Genomic DNA, 18849 nt, shown 5'->3' with positions numbered 1-18849 from the left:
GGAAACTTCAGTGGGTATCAAGCCAGGGACCCAGCCAGTGGAGGTGATGCTTGCAGAGCAGCCTTGTGTGTCATGCCAGGGACCGAGCAGGTCAGTCGGGTGAAGCTTGAGAAGTATCTTGAGTGCCAAGCTAGGGACCCAGCAAAGAAGCAGGGGTGATGCTTGAGGAAGATACCACAGTAAAGATTGGGGGAGCTCAAGGGATTCAGTGTCAGTGAATCATCTAGTCTAGTGAGAGACCGGGAGCTCAGTGGGCTGAAGAACTACTAGAAGTGATTGTAGTGGAAGCGAAGGAACTGTTACACTTTGTGTTAGGAACTGTTAAAGATTGTTGCCATAGGAGACAGCATTCCTACACATGCAGATGTGGTGTTATACTGGAGGCTTTTCCCTGCATGGCTGTCCTCTTGTTGAAGTCTCTGAGTCTGCCAATTAATCTTGCAACTACCTAAAGGTGTCCTGGCCCTAACCCTCTCTCCCAAAGTTCTGTTTGAAATAAAATCTCTTTTGCATCCAAGAAGTGTCTGGCGCCCAATCAATCTAACTTGCATTACACCCACTATGCCATGCAACCCACCATATACAGAAGGATGTCAGCTATCTCTGGCCCTGGAGGCTCCTATTAGACCAAAGGAGGTCTGGGACCTTTCTACATATATAAAACAAAACAACAGGGCCCAGACTCATTCACATGCATACCAGCAATGGCTCACTCAGCAAATTGCCTCTTCCCAGTACCCCAAGTCACATGAGAGCCCTCAGCCTTCACTGTGTCCCATAACTTTCCACAATGTCACCTAGCTCCTATAGTGTCCCTGAACCTCCAATAATGATCCTCAGTGCCCCAAGTCCCACGAGAGCCCTTGGCTTCCACATTGTCTCCCAACCTCCCATAGCATCCCGCAGTGCCCCCCATTCTCCCACAGTGCTCCACAGCCCCCTCCAAATCCTCATTCCCTACAGAGTCACCATGTCTGCCGCAGAGTCCTCCAAACCCCTCCAGAACCCCATCCCCCCCCAGTGACACCCAACCCAATTCAGAGCATGTTTTGCAGTCCCATAATTTTATTGTGTGAGTTTAGAATTTATTTTCAACTGTTGGTGTATGGAAGGTTTTGGAAGAACTGAACATGCCCTGGACTCTATAAGGTTGAGAACTCCCGGATTAGAACACTTGTCAGGTTTTTATTGCTATCTGTGCTCTCGTTAGGGAGTGTCCTGCTGGCCGTTATCTCAGAAAGTAAAAGTGAAAGAGAATACCATATTTTGGGTTTTTACCAGAACAGAGGGGAAGTCTTCCAATGGGGACACTAGTTCTGGTGACAACCAGGAAGTACCTCACTTTAGAGGGATTTAACCCCTCCGACATATTAGGTTATGGTTCTTCCACTATTAGTTTAGGATTGATGCACTGCCTTCCTGATATACATGTTATGACTGAGATATTTCAGGATTGGCAAAGAGAGAAAAAGAAGAAAAAGTCCACTAAAGTACAGAACTTCTTTTTTTTAAATAGAGGATATTTACTGCAGTCCTAGCTTTTATTTCTGGATGTAATATAATGGATATAGACATGCAATATATTCTAATGCCGCGTACACACGAGCGGACTTTTCAACATCCAAAGTCCGACGGACTGATTCCGTCAGACTATTCGATCGTGTGTGGGCTGCAACGGACTTTTGATTCGCAAAAGTCTGACGGACTTTAGAAATGGAACATGCTTCAAATTTTTCCGACGGAACTCCGCCGTACCCGGTCCCTCCGAAAAATTAGCTCGTGTGTATGCTATTCCGACGGACTAAAACCGACGCTAGGGCAGCTATTGGCTACTGGCTATGAACTTCCTTATTCGAGTCCAGTCGTACATCATCACGTTCGAATCCGTCGGAGTTTAGTGTGATTGTGTGTGGCCAAGTCCGCTCAGTCGAAAAGTCCGTCAGAACTCTGTCAGAACTCCGGCAGAACTCCTTCGGAAGTCTGTCGGACATAAGTACTCTCGTGTGTACGGGGCTTAAGTGTCACCCATGTCAGCCATTGGTTTACTCCTCCCTTGACTATTGCATCAAGATCAATAGCACAACCATCAGTCCCTCCCCTCATACCAGGGTGTTGTAGTAATTCTGGACTCGGATCTCTCCTTCGGGGTCACAAATCCAATCACTGATCAAATCACGCCACCTTCGCATCCATGACATTTCCAAAATGTGCCTCTTCATAACTAAAGACACCATCAAGCTACTCATTCATTCCCTTATTAGTTCTCACCTCAACAATTGCAAAGCCCTCTTCATTGGCCTACCTCTACACAGTCTATCCCACTCTTCAGTCCATCATGAATGCGACCGCCATACCAACTGCTGCCAAGACTTCCTACTCTCCAGCCCTCTCATCCCCTTCTCCTATGCTTAGGACTTCTCAAGAGCCTTCCCCATCGTCTGGAACCCCCTACCCCAATTTGTCCAGCTATCTCCTACTCTTACCACCTTTAGTAGATCCCTAAAAACTCATCTCTACGGGAAAGCCTATCTTGGCACCACCAGAAAAACTGAACTTTTATCTTCTCTATCAACTCATCCCCACACAGTTACTAATATTGTACCACTTGACCTTCCATTTAGATTGTAAGCTCCCACAAGCATAGTCCTTCTCTCTTGTATTGGATTGTGTTGTAACTGTCTCTCCTTATATTGTAACCCTTTGCGCAAACTGTTGGCACTTTATCAATCCTGAATAATAATAATAATAACACAGATGCAGCCTAAAAATATTAATATATATTTATTCAATTCGTATACAGCTATTAGTGAATGTTCCTCCAAAAACACTCTAATTGCTGACTCAATCGTGTGTCTGCCTGTGTCCCTATGACTGGGGCATTAGATTGTAAGCTTCTGAGAGGCAGAAAATTATTTGAATTTTTTTGATGCATTCTGTATAGTGCTGCTGAATAAATTAAAGGGCAATGTGAAAACATTAGCTGCCTATAAATAATTTTTTTAAAACAATTAGTTTATTATGGAGCTAAACACTATACTTAAGAAATCATTGTTTGCGCCTGTCTCTGTAGGTCAATCTGGAACTGACCTCTCTGCTTGATGGGGAAGATAAAAAATCTAAAAACAAGCGTGGAGTTCTCCCGAAACATGCAACCAACATCATGCGTTCATGGCTCTTCCAACACCTGATGGTAAGAAAGAGAGGACATGTCTTATCTTGACTGTAACAACCTACTTGGCACGCACTGTATATATTTTTTTATCATGTCAGGGTGATCACTGGGACTGAATGTTTAGCTCAAAGTTATTAACCAAACAGTTATCAGCATTTCTCAAACAGGGTTCCTTGGAACCCTAGGGTCCCTCCAAAGGTTGCCAGAGGTTCCTTGAGCAATGAGCACTTTCTGCCTCTCAGATAAGTTCCCACCGACATCATTGAATTTTTTTTAGCTATCTGTAAGCCCGGATGGACATTCCGACAACCAAATCCGTCGGATTTTGTCCGACGGATTTTGTCCGAAACTGTTGCATACACACGGTCGGACAAAGTTGTCGGAAAATCCGATCGTTCAGAACGTGATGACGTTATTTCGTTACGACGGGACTACGTTCAGGCTAGTAGCCAATAGCTTTGGTGTAGGAATTTGATCTGAGCATGCGTGGCACTTTGTCCGATCGGAATTCTCTACACATGATCGGACAAGGTCCGATCGGATCATGTTGTCGGAAAATTTTACCGACAAGTTGGAAAACTTGGTCCGTCGGATACTCCGACGGAAACAGTCCGATGGAGACCACACACAGTCGGATTATCCGACAAAACGGTCCGATCGGACACATTCCGTCGGAATCTCCGACCGCGTGTACAAGGGCTAAGGGGTAGTTCTTCCCAATGACCAGAAGTGAAAGGAGCATTCTTCCCACTGATCATCACACTAATGTATAATGAATTGTAGATATAGTCATTTTTAGCAGGGGTTTCCTGAGACTTGAAAGTTATTTCAAGGGTTATACTGTGTTAACAAGATTGAGTTAAATAGTCCACTTTCAAACCTACCTGCGAGGTTCAGGTGTTCATTTTGACAATCATTGTAAGCCCTTGTACACACGGTCGGACATTCCGACGGAAAATGTCCGATCGGACCGTGTTGTCGGATAATCCGACCGTGTGTGGGCTCCATCGGATTGTTTCCGTCGGAATATCCGACCGACAAAAGTTTTAGAGCTGGGCTATAAAATTTTCCGACAACATGATCCGATTGGACCTTGTCCAATTGTTTGTAGAGAATTCCGATCGGACAAAGTGCCACGCATGCTCAGATCAAATTTTTAGACCAAAGCTATTGGCTACTAGCCTGAACATAGTCCCGTCGTAACAAAATTACGTCATCACGTTACGAATGTTCGGATTTTCAACTTTGTCCGACCGTGTGTATGCAACACAAGTTTCGGACAAAATCCGTCAGACAAAATCCGACGGATTTTGTTGTCGGAATGTCCAATCGTGTGTACAAGGGCTTAGCCCACCTCTCACTAGTGGAGAGTTATGGGCCCAGAACATCAAGGATAATCCTACCCCCTGAGAATGAGGAGATACAGCGCCTTGAAAAAGTATTCATACACCTTGATTTTCCACATTTTCTCATGTTACAACCAAAAACTTAAATGTATTTTATTGAGATTTTATGTGATAGACCAACACAAAGTGGCACATAATTGTGAAGTAGAAGGAAACTGATAAATGGTTTTCCAAAATTTGTACAAATAAATATGTGAAAAGTGTGGGGTACATTTGTATGGCGCCCCCCGGAGTCAATACTTTGTAGAACCACCTTTCACTGCAATTTACGACTGCAAGTCTTTTTGGGGATGTCTCTACCATGTCTGCACATCTAGAGAGGGACATTTTCATCCATTCTTCTTTGCAAAATGCCTCAGGATCTGTCAGATTGGATGGAGAGCGTCTGTGAACAGCAATTTTCAAGTCTTGACACAGATTCTCAATTGGATTTAGATCTGGACTTTGACTGGGCCATTCTAACGCCACGTACACACGAGCGGAATGTCCGACAGAAAAAGTCAGACGGGAGCTTTTCATCGTATATTCCGATAGTGTGTATGCCCCATCGGACTTTTTACGTTTTAAATTCTGACGGACCTAGAGATAGAACATGTTCTAAATATTTCCGACTGAACCAATTCCTATCGGGAAAACCACTCGTCTGTATGCTGTTCCGATGGACGAAAAACGATGCATGCTCTGAAACAAGCACGAGACAGAAGCTATTGGCTACTGGCTATTGAACTTCCTTTTTCTAGTCCCGTTGTACGTGTTTTGTACGTCACCGCGTTCTTAACGGTCGGACTTTGGTGTGATCGTGTGTACGCAAGACAGCTTGAGCAGAACTCTGTCGGAAAAACCTTCAGTGTTTATTCCGACGGGTAAACCGGTCGTGTGTACAGGGCATAGCACATGAATATGCTTTGATCTAAGCCATTCTATTGTAGCGCTGGCTGTATGTTTAGCAATAGCTTTCTTCTTGCCGCTCTTCCATAAAGCACAAAACAAAGTCCATATGTAAGTGGTGTGGCCAACCCTTTGGATACAATATGGAAAGTCAAAGGTCTTGCTGTCCTCCTCAGAACAATGGGTATCCTTAGAGCTGAAACATATAGAAAAACGGGGAGGGCGCACCGACCTTGCGCATTACCAAAAAAAATGTATTTCAATAAAAACAAGAGTCATATCCCGCTCTTCCATAAAGGCCAAATTTGTGGAGAGCTCAACTAATAGTTGTCCTGTAGACAGATTCTCCCCCCTGAGCTGTGGATCTCTGCAGCTCCTCCAGAGTTACCATGGACCTCTTGGCTCCTTCTCTGATGAACGCTCTCCTTGCCCGGCCCGGTCATTTTAGGTGGACGGCCATGTCTTTGTAGGTTTGTAGTTGTGCCATACTCTTTCCATTTTTAGATGATGGATTGAACAGAGCTCCATGAGATGTTCAAAGCTTGAGATATTTTTTTATAACCTAACCCTGCTTTAAACTTCTCCACAACTTTCTCCCTGACCTGTCTGGTGTGTTTCTTGGCCTTCATGATGCTGTTTGTTCACTAAGGTTCTCTAATAAACCTCTGAGGGCTTTACAGAACAGCTGTATTTATACTGACATTAAATTACATGCAGGTGGACTCTACAAATTAGGTGACTTCTGAAGGCAATTAGTTCCACTAGATTTTAGTTAGGGGTATGAGAGTAAAGGGAGCTGAATACAAATGTACGCCACACTTTTCAAATATTTATTTGTAAAAAATTTGGAAAACAATTGATCATTTTCCTTCCACTTCACAATTATGTGCCACTTTGTGTTGGTCTAAGCCCTTGTACACACGGTCGGAGATTCCGTCGGAATGTGTCCGATCGGAACGTTTTGTCGGATATTCCGACTGTGTGTGGTCTCCATCGGACTGTTTCCATCGGAAAATACCCGTCGGACCAAATTTTCCAACTTGCCGGAAATATTTTCCGACAAAATGCTCCGATCAGACATACTCCGATCATGTGTAGAGAATTCCGATCGGTCAAAGTGCCACGCATGCTCAGATCAAATTCCTACATCAAAGCTATTGGCTACTAGCCTGAACGTAGTCCCATCGTAACGAAATAACGTCATCACGTTCTGAACGATCGGACATTCCGTCAAATTCGTCCGACCGTGTGTATACAACAGTTTCGGACAAAATCCGTCTGACAAAATCCGACAGATTTGGTTGTCGGAATCTCCGACCGTGTGTACAAGGGCTATCACAGTGATGGAGAACCTTGACATCCCAGATGTTTTGGAACTACATTTCCCATGATGCTCAACTACACTGCTGAGTGCATTAGCATCATGGGAAATGTAGTTCCAAAACATCTGGGATGTCAAGGTTCACCATCATTGGTCTAGCACATAAACTCCCAATAAAATACATTTATGTTTTTGGTTGTAACAAGACAAAATGTAGAAAAGTTCAAAGGGTATGAATACTTTTTCAAGGCACTGTATCCTGACTTGCTGAGTATCTTTTAACAGTTATCTCTTATGTGTCACAGACCATAAGTATATTACTAAGGTTGGCTATACATTATACAATTGTCTTGTACAATTTTCCTTTAGATTTACCAAAACCATATAATATGAGGTAAAACCTAAACATTTTCAATTTGTATGCAATCGGGGCAGGCTCTTGCACTACATAGTTGAAGGTAAATCTAAAGGAAATTGAGCAAGAAAATTGTATAATGTATGGTCAGCCCTAGAATGAATTTTTCAGCTTTATAACTTGCTCTGCTGTCAGGGTGGAAGTGTCCAGGTCACACCGGGTGGAGCGGACGATATCAGGTTCCAAGGCGGAATAAAATAAAGAGGCATATACTAAAAAATTTGAATTCAGGTAATTCCAATCTCAGTTTGATGTCATTTGTTCCACTATTCAGTCATTTATATTGATTTCCAGCTCAGGGTGCAGGGAATGAGTTTTAGGGTAGGCAAATGAGAACTATTGGCTATGTAGCTTGGTATACATTGGAATTCCATACTGCAGGATAACAAAATAGAAAATATACTTATTATCTCCTGTTACTATTTGATAGAAGACCTTCAGTTCTTTTAGCATCCTAAGCCCATTCTCAATCTGGGGGCATTCTTTCCATTGGCAACCAATGCAAGGAGCATTCTTCCCACTTACCACCAATATAATGAGTATTCTTTCCAGTGACCATCGATGTAAGAAACATTCTTCCCACCACTGACCACCAATGTATTGAACATTTTTCCCATTGACCACCAATGAAATGTGCATTCTTCCCAGTGGCCACCAATGTAAGGAGCATTTTTCCCATTGGCCACCAATGTAAGGAACATAATTCCCACCACTGGCCACCAATGTAATGAGCATTCATCCCACTGACCACCAATGAAATGGGCATTATTCCCAGTGGCCACCAATGTAAGGAGCGTAATTGCCATCAATGTAAGGAGCATTTTTCTCAATGGCCATCAATGCAAGAAGCATTCTTCCCACTGGCCACCGATGTAATGAGAATTCTTCCCAGTGGCCACCAATGTAAGAGTCATTTTTTCCTCTGACCACCAATGTAAGGAACATTTTTTCCACCTGGCCATTAATGTAAGGAGCATTCTTTCCACTGACCACCAATGTAAGCAGCATTCTCTCCACTGGCTACCAATATAAGGGGCATTCTTTCCAGTGATCACAAATGTAAGGAACATTCTTCCCTCTGACCACCAATTAAAGAAGATTTTTTCCCACTGATAACCATTGTAAGGAACATTCTTCCCAGTGACCCCCAATGTAAGGAGCATTCTCCCCACTGGTTACCAATATAAGGGGCATTCTTTCCAGTGATGATCACCAATGTAATGAGCATTCTTCCCAGTGACCAGCAATGTAGTGAGCATACTTGCCACCAGTGGCCACCAATGTAAGGATCATTCTTCCCAGTGATCACCAGTGTAAGGATCATTCTTCCCAGTGATCACAAATGTAAGGGACATTCTTTCCACTGACCACCAATGTAAGGAGCATTCTTCCCACGGGCTACCAAGATAAGGGGCATTCTTCCCAGTGACCACCAACGTAGGGAGCATACTTGCCACCACTGGCCACCAATGTAAGGAGCATTCTTCCCAGTGATCACCAATGTAAGGAGCATTCTTCCCACTGACCACCAATATAAGGGACATTTTTTACAGTGATCACCAATGTAATGAGCATTCTTCCCAGTGACCACCAATGTAGGGAGCATACTTGCCACCACTGGCCACCAATGTCCAATGTAAGGAGCATTCTTCCCAGTGACCACCAGTGTAAGGAGCATTCTTCCCAGTGACCACCAGTGTAAGGAGCATTCTTCTCAGTGACCACCAGTGTAAGGAGCATTCTTTCCTTTGACCACCAATTAAAGAAGCATTCTTTGTACTGGCTGCTAATGTAAGAAGCATTCTTCTCACTGCCCACCCATGTAAGGGTCACTTGTCCTGGTTTTATCAGGGGTTCCCTGACCCCTGATCGTTATTTCAAGGGTTCCTTGGGGGTAAAAAGTCTCAGAAAGGCTGAATTAGGCTGGAATAAGAAACCTCAGCCTCTAAGCCCACTCTCCAGCCGGTTGAATCCCTCCTGAAATAAAAGCAGTTGTTTGCGGCTGGGCCCTTGTCTGAGACCAGTGATGAGGATCCGTCTTTTATTTACTCAGCATCCTGACTACAGAGTTCTACAACACAGCCACATGAAGAGCATTATGCCAGAACATTAAAGTCAGCCATTAAAAGTCATCAGGAAGAGGAGCCTTTAACGAAGGCATAAATTCCCTGCTAAATTAAACTGTCGCAGACTAAAGGGAAATGAAGTCTGAGAATAGACTGGTACAAACGAGCCAACAAATTAACTCTTTTACTCCTAAGTCTGCTGTAGATGGATGTTGAGTGTTTCACCACTGAGCCCGAGTTTTATCAGATAAAGGGCTCAGTAATGAAAAATAGACGTTGTAATGAGTGTAGAGTGAGATATAGTGAGACCGGAGAGTCTTCCCATTGCTGTCACACATTGCTGCCACCACCAGAGAAGTGAAGGAAACCTCAAAGGCCAATGCAATGTATTGCACGGAATTAGAGGTTGTACATTATATGGCCTTCTCACTCCTGTTTCTGTTGTGTTACATTGGCCCAGGGCTGGTGCTAGACTACTTTGTGCCCTAGGCCAGATCAGCTACGTGCACCCCCCAACCCCCTCCCCCCATGTGTTATATCTGTGAAAAAAAATAGGAGGTGTAAAAAAACTCAGAATAACAGAGATAGTGTGCAGCGAAATGCAGCCCCTGAATGAGAACAAGGCTGTGCCAGGCTTACAGTGCCTTAAAAAAGTATTCATACCCCTTCAAATGTTCCACATTTTCTCACGTTACAACCATAAATGTAAATGTATTTTATTGGGATTTTATGTGATTGGCCAGCACAAAGTGGCACATAATTGTGAAGTGGAAGGAAAATGATAAATGGTTTTCAAAATTTTTTACAAATAAATATGTGAAAAGTGTGGGGAGGCATTTGTATGGCGCCCCCCGGAGTCAATACGTTGTAGAACCACCTTTCACTGCAATTACAGCTGCAAGTCTTTTTGGGGATGTCTCTACCAGCTTTGCACATCTAGAGAGGGACATTTCTGCCCATTCTTCTTTGTAAAATATCTCAAGTTCTGTCAGATTGGATGGAGAGCGTCTGTGAACAGCAATTTTCAAGTCTTGCCACAGATTCTCAGTTGAATTTAGGTCTGAACTTTGACTGAGCCATTCTAACACATGAATATGCTTTGATATAAACCATTCCATTGTAGCTCTGGCTGTATGTTTCGGGTCGTTGTCCTACTGGAAGATGAACTTCCACCCCAGTCTCAAGTCTTTTGCAGACTCTAATGCCGCGTACACACGACCGGACTTTCCAGCAGACTAGGTCCAACGGTCTTCCTGACAGACTTTCGGCGGAGTTCCGACTGACTTTCCGAGCGAACGTACTTGGCCACACACAAACGGACTAAGTCCATTCGAAAGTCCGTTTGTTTTGAACGTGATGACGTAAGACGGGACTAAACAAGGAAGTCTGTTTTTTTTTTAACGTGATGACGTAAGATAGGACTAAACAAGGAAGTTCAGTAGCCAATAGCTTCCCTTGCGTCGTGTTTGGTCCGTCGGACCAGCACACAGACAAAACGGTTTTCCCGATTTTAGTCCGTCGGAATTTAGTCAGTCGGATAGATTTGAAACATTTTTTTCTCTAAAAATGATCGGCCTAGCCCACACACAATTGGATTGTCCAACGGACTAATCCCTTTGGATCTAGTCTGCCAGAAAGTCCGGTCGTGTGTACGCGGCATAACAGGTTTTCTTCTACGATTGCCCTGTATTTGGCTCCATCCATCTTCCCATCAACTCTGACCAGCTTCCCTGCCCCTGCTGAAGAAAAGCATCCCCACCACATGATGCTGCCACCACCATGTTTCACAGTGGGGATGGTGTGTTCAGGGTGATGTGCAGAGTTAGTTTTCCGCCACACGTAGCGTTTTGCTTTTAGGCCAAAAAGTTCAATTTTGGTCTCATCTGACCAGAGCACCTTCTTCCACATGTTTTCTGTGTCCTCCGCATGGCTTCTCGCAAACTGCAAATGGGACTGTTTATGACTTTCTTTCAACAATTTGCTTTCTTCTTGCCACTCTTCCATAAAGGGCAGATTTGTGGAGAGCACGACTAATAGTTGTCCTGTGGACAGATTCTCCCACCTGAGCTGTGGATCTCTGCAGCTCCTCCAGAGTTACCATGGGCCTCTTGGCTCTTCTCTGATGAATGCTCTCCTTGCCCGGCCGGTCAGTTTAGGTGGATGGCCATGTCTTGGTAGGTTTGCAGTTGTGCCATACTCTTTCCATTTTCGGATGATGGATTGAACAGAGCTCCGTGAGATGTTCAAAGCTTGAGATATTTTTTTATAACCTAACCCTGCTTTATACTTCTCCACAACTTTATCCCTGACCTGTCTGGTGTGTTCCTTGGCCTTCATGATGCTGTTTGTTCACTAAGGTTCTCTATCAAACCTCTTGAGGGCTTCACAGAACAGCTGCATTTATGCTGAGATTAAATTACACACAGGAGGACTTTATTTACTAATTAGGTGACTTCTGAAGGTGATTGGTTCCACTAGATTTTAATTAGGGGTATCAGATTAAAGGGGCTGAATACAAATGCCCCTCCACACTTTTCAGATATTTATTTGTAAGGAATTTGGAAAACCATTTATTATTTTCCTTCCACTTCACAATTATGTGCCATGAATACTTTATCAAGGCACTGTACCAGTCCAACTACCCCATCCAAGAAATATAGGGTAGTACCACCAGCACCTCCACAAGAGGCCAAATGACCTGCCAAGCCGTGGGGGAGATCAAACCGCCCACACCGGTCCCCCATCCACTTGCCAGGTCCAAGACCCATAGTTCAGGATGGCCTGTCACACATTCAAAGCAAAACCGATGACTGCAGCCACCATCTTGAAAAAGGGAAGGGTGGCGGCATACCAAGCTCCAGGCACCAGAGTAACAGGTAAAGTGGTACATCCTGTCCGCATGACCCTGAAAACGCAGGCATAAAAAAAAAAAAAAAAAACACGACAAAGTCAAACCATATTAACCAGTGGCCATGGCTGCGCCCTAGGCAACAGTGTGCCTTATGCGGCTGCCTAGTTTGACTAGTGGTATCACCGACCCTGCATGGGCCCATTTATTTTCAGTGGGCCCTCAATGATCGTCCACAGACCAAAAAAACATACCTGACCATTTCAGCCAACATAACGCTTGTGTATTCACATCTATGCATACCCTGTTTCCTCGAAAATAAGACCTAGCGTGATTGACACTAGGTCTTATTTTCGGGGAAACAGGGTATGTCCAGGGCCACTATTAGAAATCACAGGGCCCAGTACAGCCAACCTAACAGGACCGCTCCCCCAAAAAAATCAAAACAATCATTTTGCTAAATATACACTCAGGGCCGTTTTTAAGGCAGGGCAAAAGGGGCAGCTGCCCTGGGCCCTGTCATTGTTGTGGGGTCCAAAGCTGCTGCCTCATACTTGCCAACTATCCCTGTTTAAATTCCCTCATCCCTTGAGGTTTTAGTCCTGCGCTGTGTCCCAATATCTTAGTGTGAAGTGCTGCTACTAATGCTGCCCAGCTCTGCCCTATTGTGTACAGATGACTCATCTTCAGACCCTGTGTTTACATGTAAATTACCGTCATTCATATGTATATGGGACAGCCAGCCGCATTGATATGTATATCATGCCCCCCTGAGGTCATATCCAAAGTAATCTCTAGCAATCAATCAACAAGCAGAAATCATGTGCTGTAACCTCTAGCAACTAATCAGTGAGCCATAATGTGTGCTGTAACCTCTAGCAACCAGTCAGTGAGTGGTAATGATACAATATAACCTCTGGCAACCAATTGCAATAGCTGCCTGATCTGATTCAGTAAACTGATTTTGAGTCTGGCTGCTATTTATTGTATGTCAGAGAAGGTGGAGAGCAAAACTGCATGGGGGGGGGGCCCAAGAAAAGTTTTTTGCCCAAGGTCCAATCAATATTAAAGACGGCCCTGTATACACTAAAACCATTGTTAGCGGGCACAAACACAACATAACTTACAAAATTCCTGCTGAATCTAAAAGATACAACTGTATTGAGTTAATAAATAAAAAAAAGTCTCCCATGTATGTCTTGGGGCTTATTCACACAGTCCTCAGTCTCTATCTCTACATTCTCAGCTGCACAGAATAAATAAACAGGAAGAGCTCTGCACAGAGCTTTCTGTTTATTCAAAAACTGAAACATAGTTAACACAGGTTACTATGCTTCAAGGGTAACTCCACTTTCCTGGGGAAAAAAAATTACCAAATAAAGAAAAAATAATATAGTATATACAATTGCGACACTAATCATATTGTAATTAAATGTTATTAAAAAAAACAACCTTTCCTTTTCAATCTGCGGCCGCTGTAATTTTCTGTAAAATGCAATATGGCAACCTGAAGGTGTTCTGTACACAAACGTCAATTCCGGCTTGTGTGATTGGCTCACTGATTTTCCCAGAAGTCTTAACTAAGATACAAGTCTGATTTCAGGCATCCCCCGGCTACAAAAAAATTAATTTTCGGTGAGCTACTCCCAAGAGGGAAATCACGTCTAAAGGGATGCAGATCCTGCCACTTTCCTCAGTAGAGCCCTGCAGGTGCAGCAGCTGATTGATAATTATAAAACCACTCCCATACAGATTCACTTTGCACATGTACATGCACACAAACACACAGGCATTTCTTCAGAATATCAAAAGGTAGGAATCTGCAACAAAGTTTGTTAAAATCCCTGCAATGTACAGAGATCACCCAGAGGGGAATGTTTTTTTCTCAACAAAAGTTACTCTTTTAGTTATTAATGGACACGAGGGATTGGCACCAATTACTCACTGAGCTCATTTAGAAAAGGAAAGGGCTAGTAAATTACATATTTACTGGCCCCTTCCCCTGCTCTCCATCCTGAAATGTTCAGGATGGGAAAACCTGCAGCACTGCAGGGGACCAGGGGGGGGGGGGGGGAAGGAAGGGGAACCTGGACAGAAGGAGTGGCAAGGGCAGCATATACTGTAGCCAATCCACTGCAGCAGCTGAAAGCTGGCAGGACGTAGAATAAGAGAAGCTGGCTTTCAGCTACTGCAGAGGTTAGATATAGGGGATTGGTTCCAGTGAATACTGCCCTTGCTGCCCCTCCTGTCCAGGTTCCTCTTTCTTCTGCTTGTCAGCTGGCCTGGGCCCCATGAGTTCAACGGGGGAGGGGACTAGGGTGACCACAGGTCCCGGATTTCCTGGGACAGTCCCGTATTTTGCAGGTTTGTCCCGGACACCTTCATTCCAGAACATTACAGTGTCCCAGAATAAAACTAAAACTAACACAGCCACCCCCCACCCCCCTCCGATCCGATGCCCAGAATAAGGCACATCACCACACACTAACTGTACTTGTCCTGGACGGGAATGTCTGGAGGGGCACAATCCCCACCCCCTGCTTGTGATTTGAGAAATCATAAATCCTGCCTCTTGTGTCTAATCACAAGCCAGCGTTGCACCAAGGGAAAATGGGCCTCGGCCGGGCAGGACAAGTACTGTCAGTTAGTAAAGTGCCATGGCGGCGGCATTTTTTGGGCGGCGTGATCAGTGCTTCTGGGTAGAGCGTGCACTCGCCACCCTGGCTGTGCTGTGATTCGTCACAGTACAAGCTGATTTTTGGGATGGGGGTGTCCCTGAATGGCAGTTTGGAAATGTGGTCACCCTACTGGGGACCAGTAGTACCTCCTTATTACCAGCCCCACATACGTCATGAATTCAGCCTTACTTAGGCCACTTCCACACTGAGGCGATTTACAGGCGTTTTTGCGCTAATAATAGCGCAAAATAATAGCTAATAATAGCGCCTGTAAACTGCCCCTTCTGCAGCCCCAGTTTAAAAGCCTGAGTGCTTTCCCACTGGGGGCGGTGCGCTTGCAGGACAGAAAAAAAAGTCCTGCAAGCGGCATCTTTGTGGCGGTGCTGGAGTGGTACACATAGACACTGCTCCTCCACCACTCCTCCACCGACCCAGCCCATTGAAATGAATGGGCGCCACTTTCAGAGCACCTTAAAAGCGCCTTGAAAGCAGCATTAAGCAGGCACTTTTAACCCCTCTTTAACCCATTCTTTGTGGTTAAAGTGGAAGTAAACCCATCGATTTAAACAGTTTCAAAAAACAGCATGCCGGGAATGCTAACTGCACATTGGCTGTGCTCTCGACCAAACTGTCAAACCATCCAATGGCTGGTGTCATAATGGATCACATGTGCAGCACCGTGGCAGCTGAAGATTAAACAGAGGCAAAGATGGCAGCTTCCTTGGATGAAACCGATAGGGTAGTTTACTTCCACTTTAAAGTGCGCCGCCATAACAGCGGCAGCTAAAACTATCGGCACTTAACTGCTAACGGACCCGCCGCTTCAGTGTGAAAGGGGCCTTATGCCATGTACACACGGCCGGACTTTTCGACAGCAAAGGTCAGACAAAACGAATCCATCGGACAATTTGACCGTGTGTGTGGGCTTCATCGGACCTTTGCTGTCAAAAAAAAATAGATTTAGAACATGTTTCAGATCTTTCCGACAGACTTGAAAGATCTGTTCATCTGTATGCTAGTCCGACGGACGAAAACCGACGCTAGGGCAGCTTTTGGCTACTGGCTATGAACTTATTCTAGTCCGGTCGTATGTCATCGCGGTCGAATCCATCGGGCTTTGGTGAGATTGTGTGTGGCCAAGTCCGTTCATTTGGAAAGTCCGGCGGAAATCCGCTGAAAAGTCAGTCGGGAAGACCGTCGGAACCTAGTCTGCTGGAAAGTCCGGTCCATAAGGAGTGACAACAGGAAAGCAAAAGGCCTGTGACCATGGCCTTGAAGGTTCTCCTCCAACCCTCCTTTTCCCAACACCAAAATAATCCATTTAAATCATAAAGAATGGTACCACTTCCCACATTGCTTTGCCACCACTGATGCAGGCAAGATCACTAAGGCCGCGTACACACGGGCGGATTATCTGCCCAACTAAGTTCGTCAGACAATCCGACAGACAGTCCGTCCAACTTTTGAATGAACGGACTTGACCACACACGATGAACAGACAGTCCGCTGAAAGCTTGCGCGATGACGTGTACAGCACGTACGACGGGACTAGAAATACAACGTCCAATACACTGCAATGCAACCTTCGCCGTGTAAATCCTTTCTGAGCATGCGCCATACTTAGTCCGTCCAACTTGCCTACTCACGAGCGGACTGTCCGCTGAAACCAAGTTTGGACGGACAAAATTACGGAAATTCCGAAAGACTTAGTCCGTCAGACTGTCCGCTGAAAAAGTCCGCTGAAGCCCACACACGAGCAGATTGTCCGCTGAAACACGGTTCAGCGGACTAAGTTGGGCAGACAATCCGCCCGTGTGTACGCGGCCTAATTATTCTCTTGTCATAGATCTTTATCCAGGAGCTTTGTTTTGAGTCTGGAGGACACTTTGGATATGGTGCCCAAGCCCTGATGAAGGGGGATTTTCTAGTCCACGAAATATGTTGGTTTCCTTTTTGCTTTTTTGTTAACTTTGACCTCTTAAGACATTTGGTGCTTTTTCTATTTTATTTTTTTGGGCTTACCTATATGTGGACTTCTCAGTTTCGGTGACCCCCACTTTGTAAAGAGTTGTCAGCTTCAATCCATGTGCCTCAATAAAATGACTTTGTGGGTTACAGATCATTGTCTTGCGCCTCTCCTCTACCTTTCTTTGTAATCTGTATGTAAATATTCCTGAGCATGATGCCCTGAGATGGGGATACATTTAATAAAAATTTCAATGAGTGCAAACTAGCAGTGAATAACCACGATTGCCACCAGTTCCATGATTGCGCTGTCACTGACAACTAGCCGGGCAGGCTAGAGATGGAGAACCAATCAGCATGGTTCCTAATCAGTTGGTCACTGTCACAGCCAATCATAGCAATCACATGGATTTGCTGAAAAAAAAAAAAAAAAACACCTACTGAGCTGCCATTTTGAATCACAGAGAGGGAAGCATATCAACCGTTTGGGGGGGGGGGGAGCCGTCCCCGCTAGTATGCAATGCATACTAGCATATTATGAAAGACTAACCTTGAAACAAAGCCCTCCAGTGGCACGCTCTAACCGCTGACAGGGCTTCCATCTTTGCCCAGTCTTCCTTCCGGAAATGGCCAGTGCGCAAGGACGTCACTCCCGTGTATGCGCACGGGAGTCACTTTTTACGACACTGGGCTCTGAAGGAACAGCACGGGTATGCGGTTCCTTCAGAGAGCATGCATTGGTGACGTCACCGGCTGCTGCTCCCTAGAATATCTTCTAAGTGGTGTACATTTAGGAGATATTGGAGATATTGGAGATATTGGAGATATGGGGCAGCACAGTGGTGTAGTGGTTAGTGCTATCACCTAGCAGCAAAAGGGCCGCTGGTTCAAATCCCCAACAGTACCCGCCTGTACTTTGCACATTCTCCCTGTGCCTGCTTGGGTTTGCTCCGGGTACATCGGTTTCCTCTCACGCTCCAAAGACATGCTGGTAGGCAATTGGATCCTCTCTAAATTGGGCCCTAGTATGTGTATGTATGAATGTGAGTTAGGGACCTTAGAGTGTAAGCGCCTTGAGGGCAGGGACTGATGTGAATGTACAATGTATATGTAAAGCACTGCGTAAATTGATGGCACTATATAAATACCTGAAATAAATAAATATTAATTTCACCTAGAGGTAAGCTTTATTATAAGCTTACCACTAGGTTAAAATAAAAGAAAGAAGAAAGGTCCGGATGGCCGCACTCCAAAATATGTTCCTTTATTGAAAAACAGTCCATACAGCAATGGTAATAAAAGCACCAAAACTGACGCATTTCACACCACTCTACAGGTGCTTAGACATAGCCTAGGCTATGATTAAAGTGATACTAAAGGATAATATTTTTTAAATGACAAACATATCATACTTACCACCACTGTGCAGCTCGTTTTGCACAGCGTGGCCCCCGAACATCCATTTCTGGAGTCTCTCGGCGGCTCTTGCGGCTCCTCCCGGCACTAGATAACCCCTTGGAAAAGTGCTCTCCCTAGGGGGTTACCTTGCGGGAACTCTCCCGAGTCCAGCATTCACTGTCCATAGAGGCCAAATGCAGGACTCGGCCATACCCAAACCCCCCGTCCCCCCCCCCCCCGGCGCCAGCGTCATTGGATTTGATTGACAGCAGCGGGAGCCAATGGCTGCACTGCTATCAATCTATCCAATCAAGAACCGGGAACCCATGGAGAGAGGGACGGTGGGGACGCGCCAATGGATATTAGGGGCTCAGGTAAGTAAAACGGGGGGCTCGGGGGCCGGTGACTGCAAGGTGTTTTTTCACCTTAACCCTAAAGTCCACATTTTTCAATGAGTTAGCGTGACTCAAAAATGTGCTCTACTAAACAGTGGAGCAGAACGTTAAAGGGTTAATGCATAGGATGCATTAAGGTGAAAAAAAGACGAGCCTTTACAACCCCGTTAAGCATCTGTAGAGTGGTATGAAACGCATCAGCATGGCATCAGTGATTCTGTTTTTCTAGTTTTTTTAATGGCATGCTGGTGTTCTATCTTTCACTTGGATATTATAACTTGCACTAGTAAATACAGC

At 44.9% G+C, this 18849-nt stretch overlaps 1 protein-coding gene across 3 annotated transcripts in view; it reads left to right on the top strand.

Moving 5' to 3' along the window:
* Nucleotides 1-18849, top strand: part of PKNOX2 (PBX/knotted 1 homeobox 2) — a 701154-nt gene that overhangs the window by 662846 nt on the left and 19459 nt on the right. For 2 of the 3 annotated variants that reach the window (XM_077458196.1, XM_077458197.1), the window contains one exon: nt 3071-3190. The exons of the other annotated variant lie outside the window; for it this stretch is intronic. In XM_077458196.1, the coding sequence (XP_077314322.1) occupies nt 3071-3190 (120 nt within the window). The remainder of the gene's footprint in view (nt 1-3070; nt 3191-18849) is intronic. 3 annotated transcript variants of the gene reach the window in all.

The sequence above is a fragment of the Lithobates pipiens genome, unplaced genomic scaffold (assembly GCF_037356315.1).
Source record: "Lithobates pipiens isolate NorthernLeopardFrog02 unplaced genomic scaffold, aLitPip1_a1.2 Scaffold_27, whole genome shotgun sequence".
In the NCBI taxonomy this organism is placed as follows: domain Eukaryota; kingdom Metazoa; phylum Chordata; class Amphibia; order Anura; family Ranidae; genus Lithobates; species Lithobates pipiens.
This window is presented reverse-complemented; position numbering and strand designations above follow the sequence as displayed.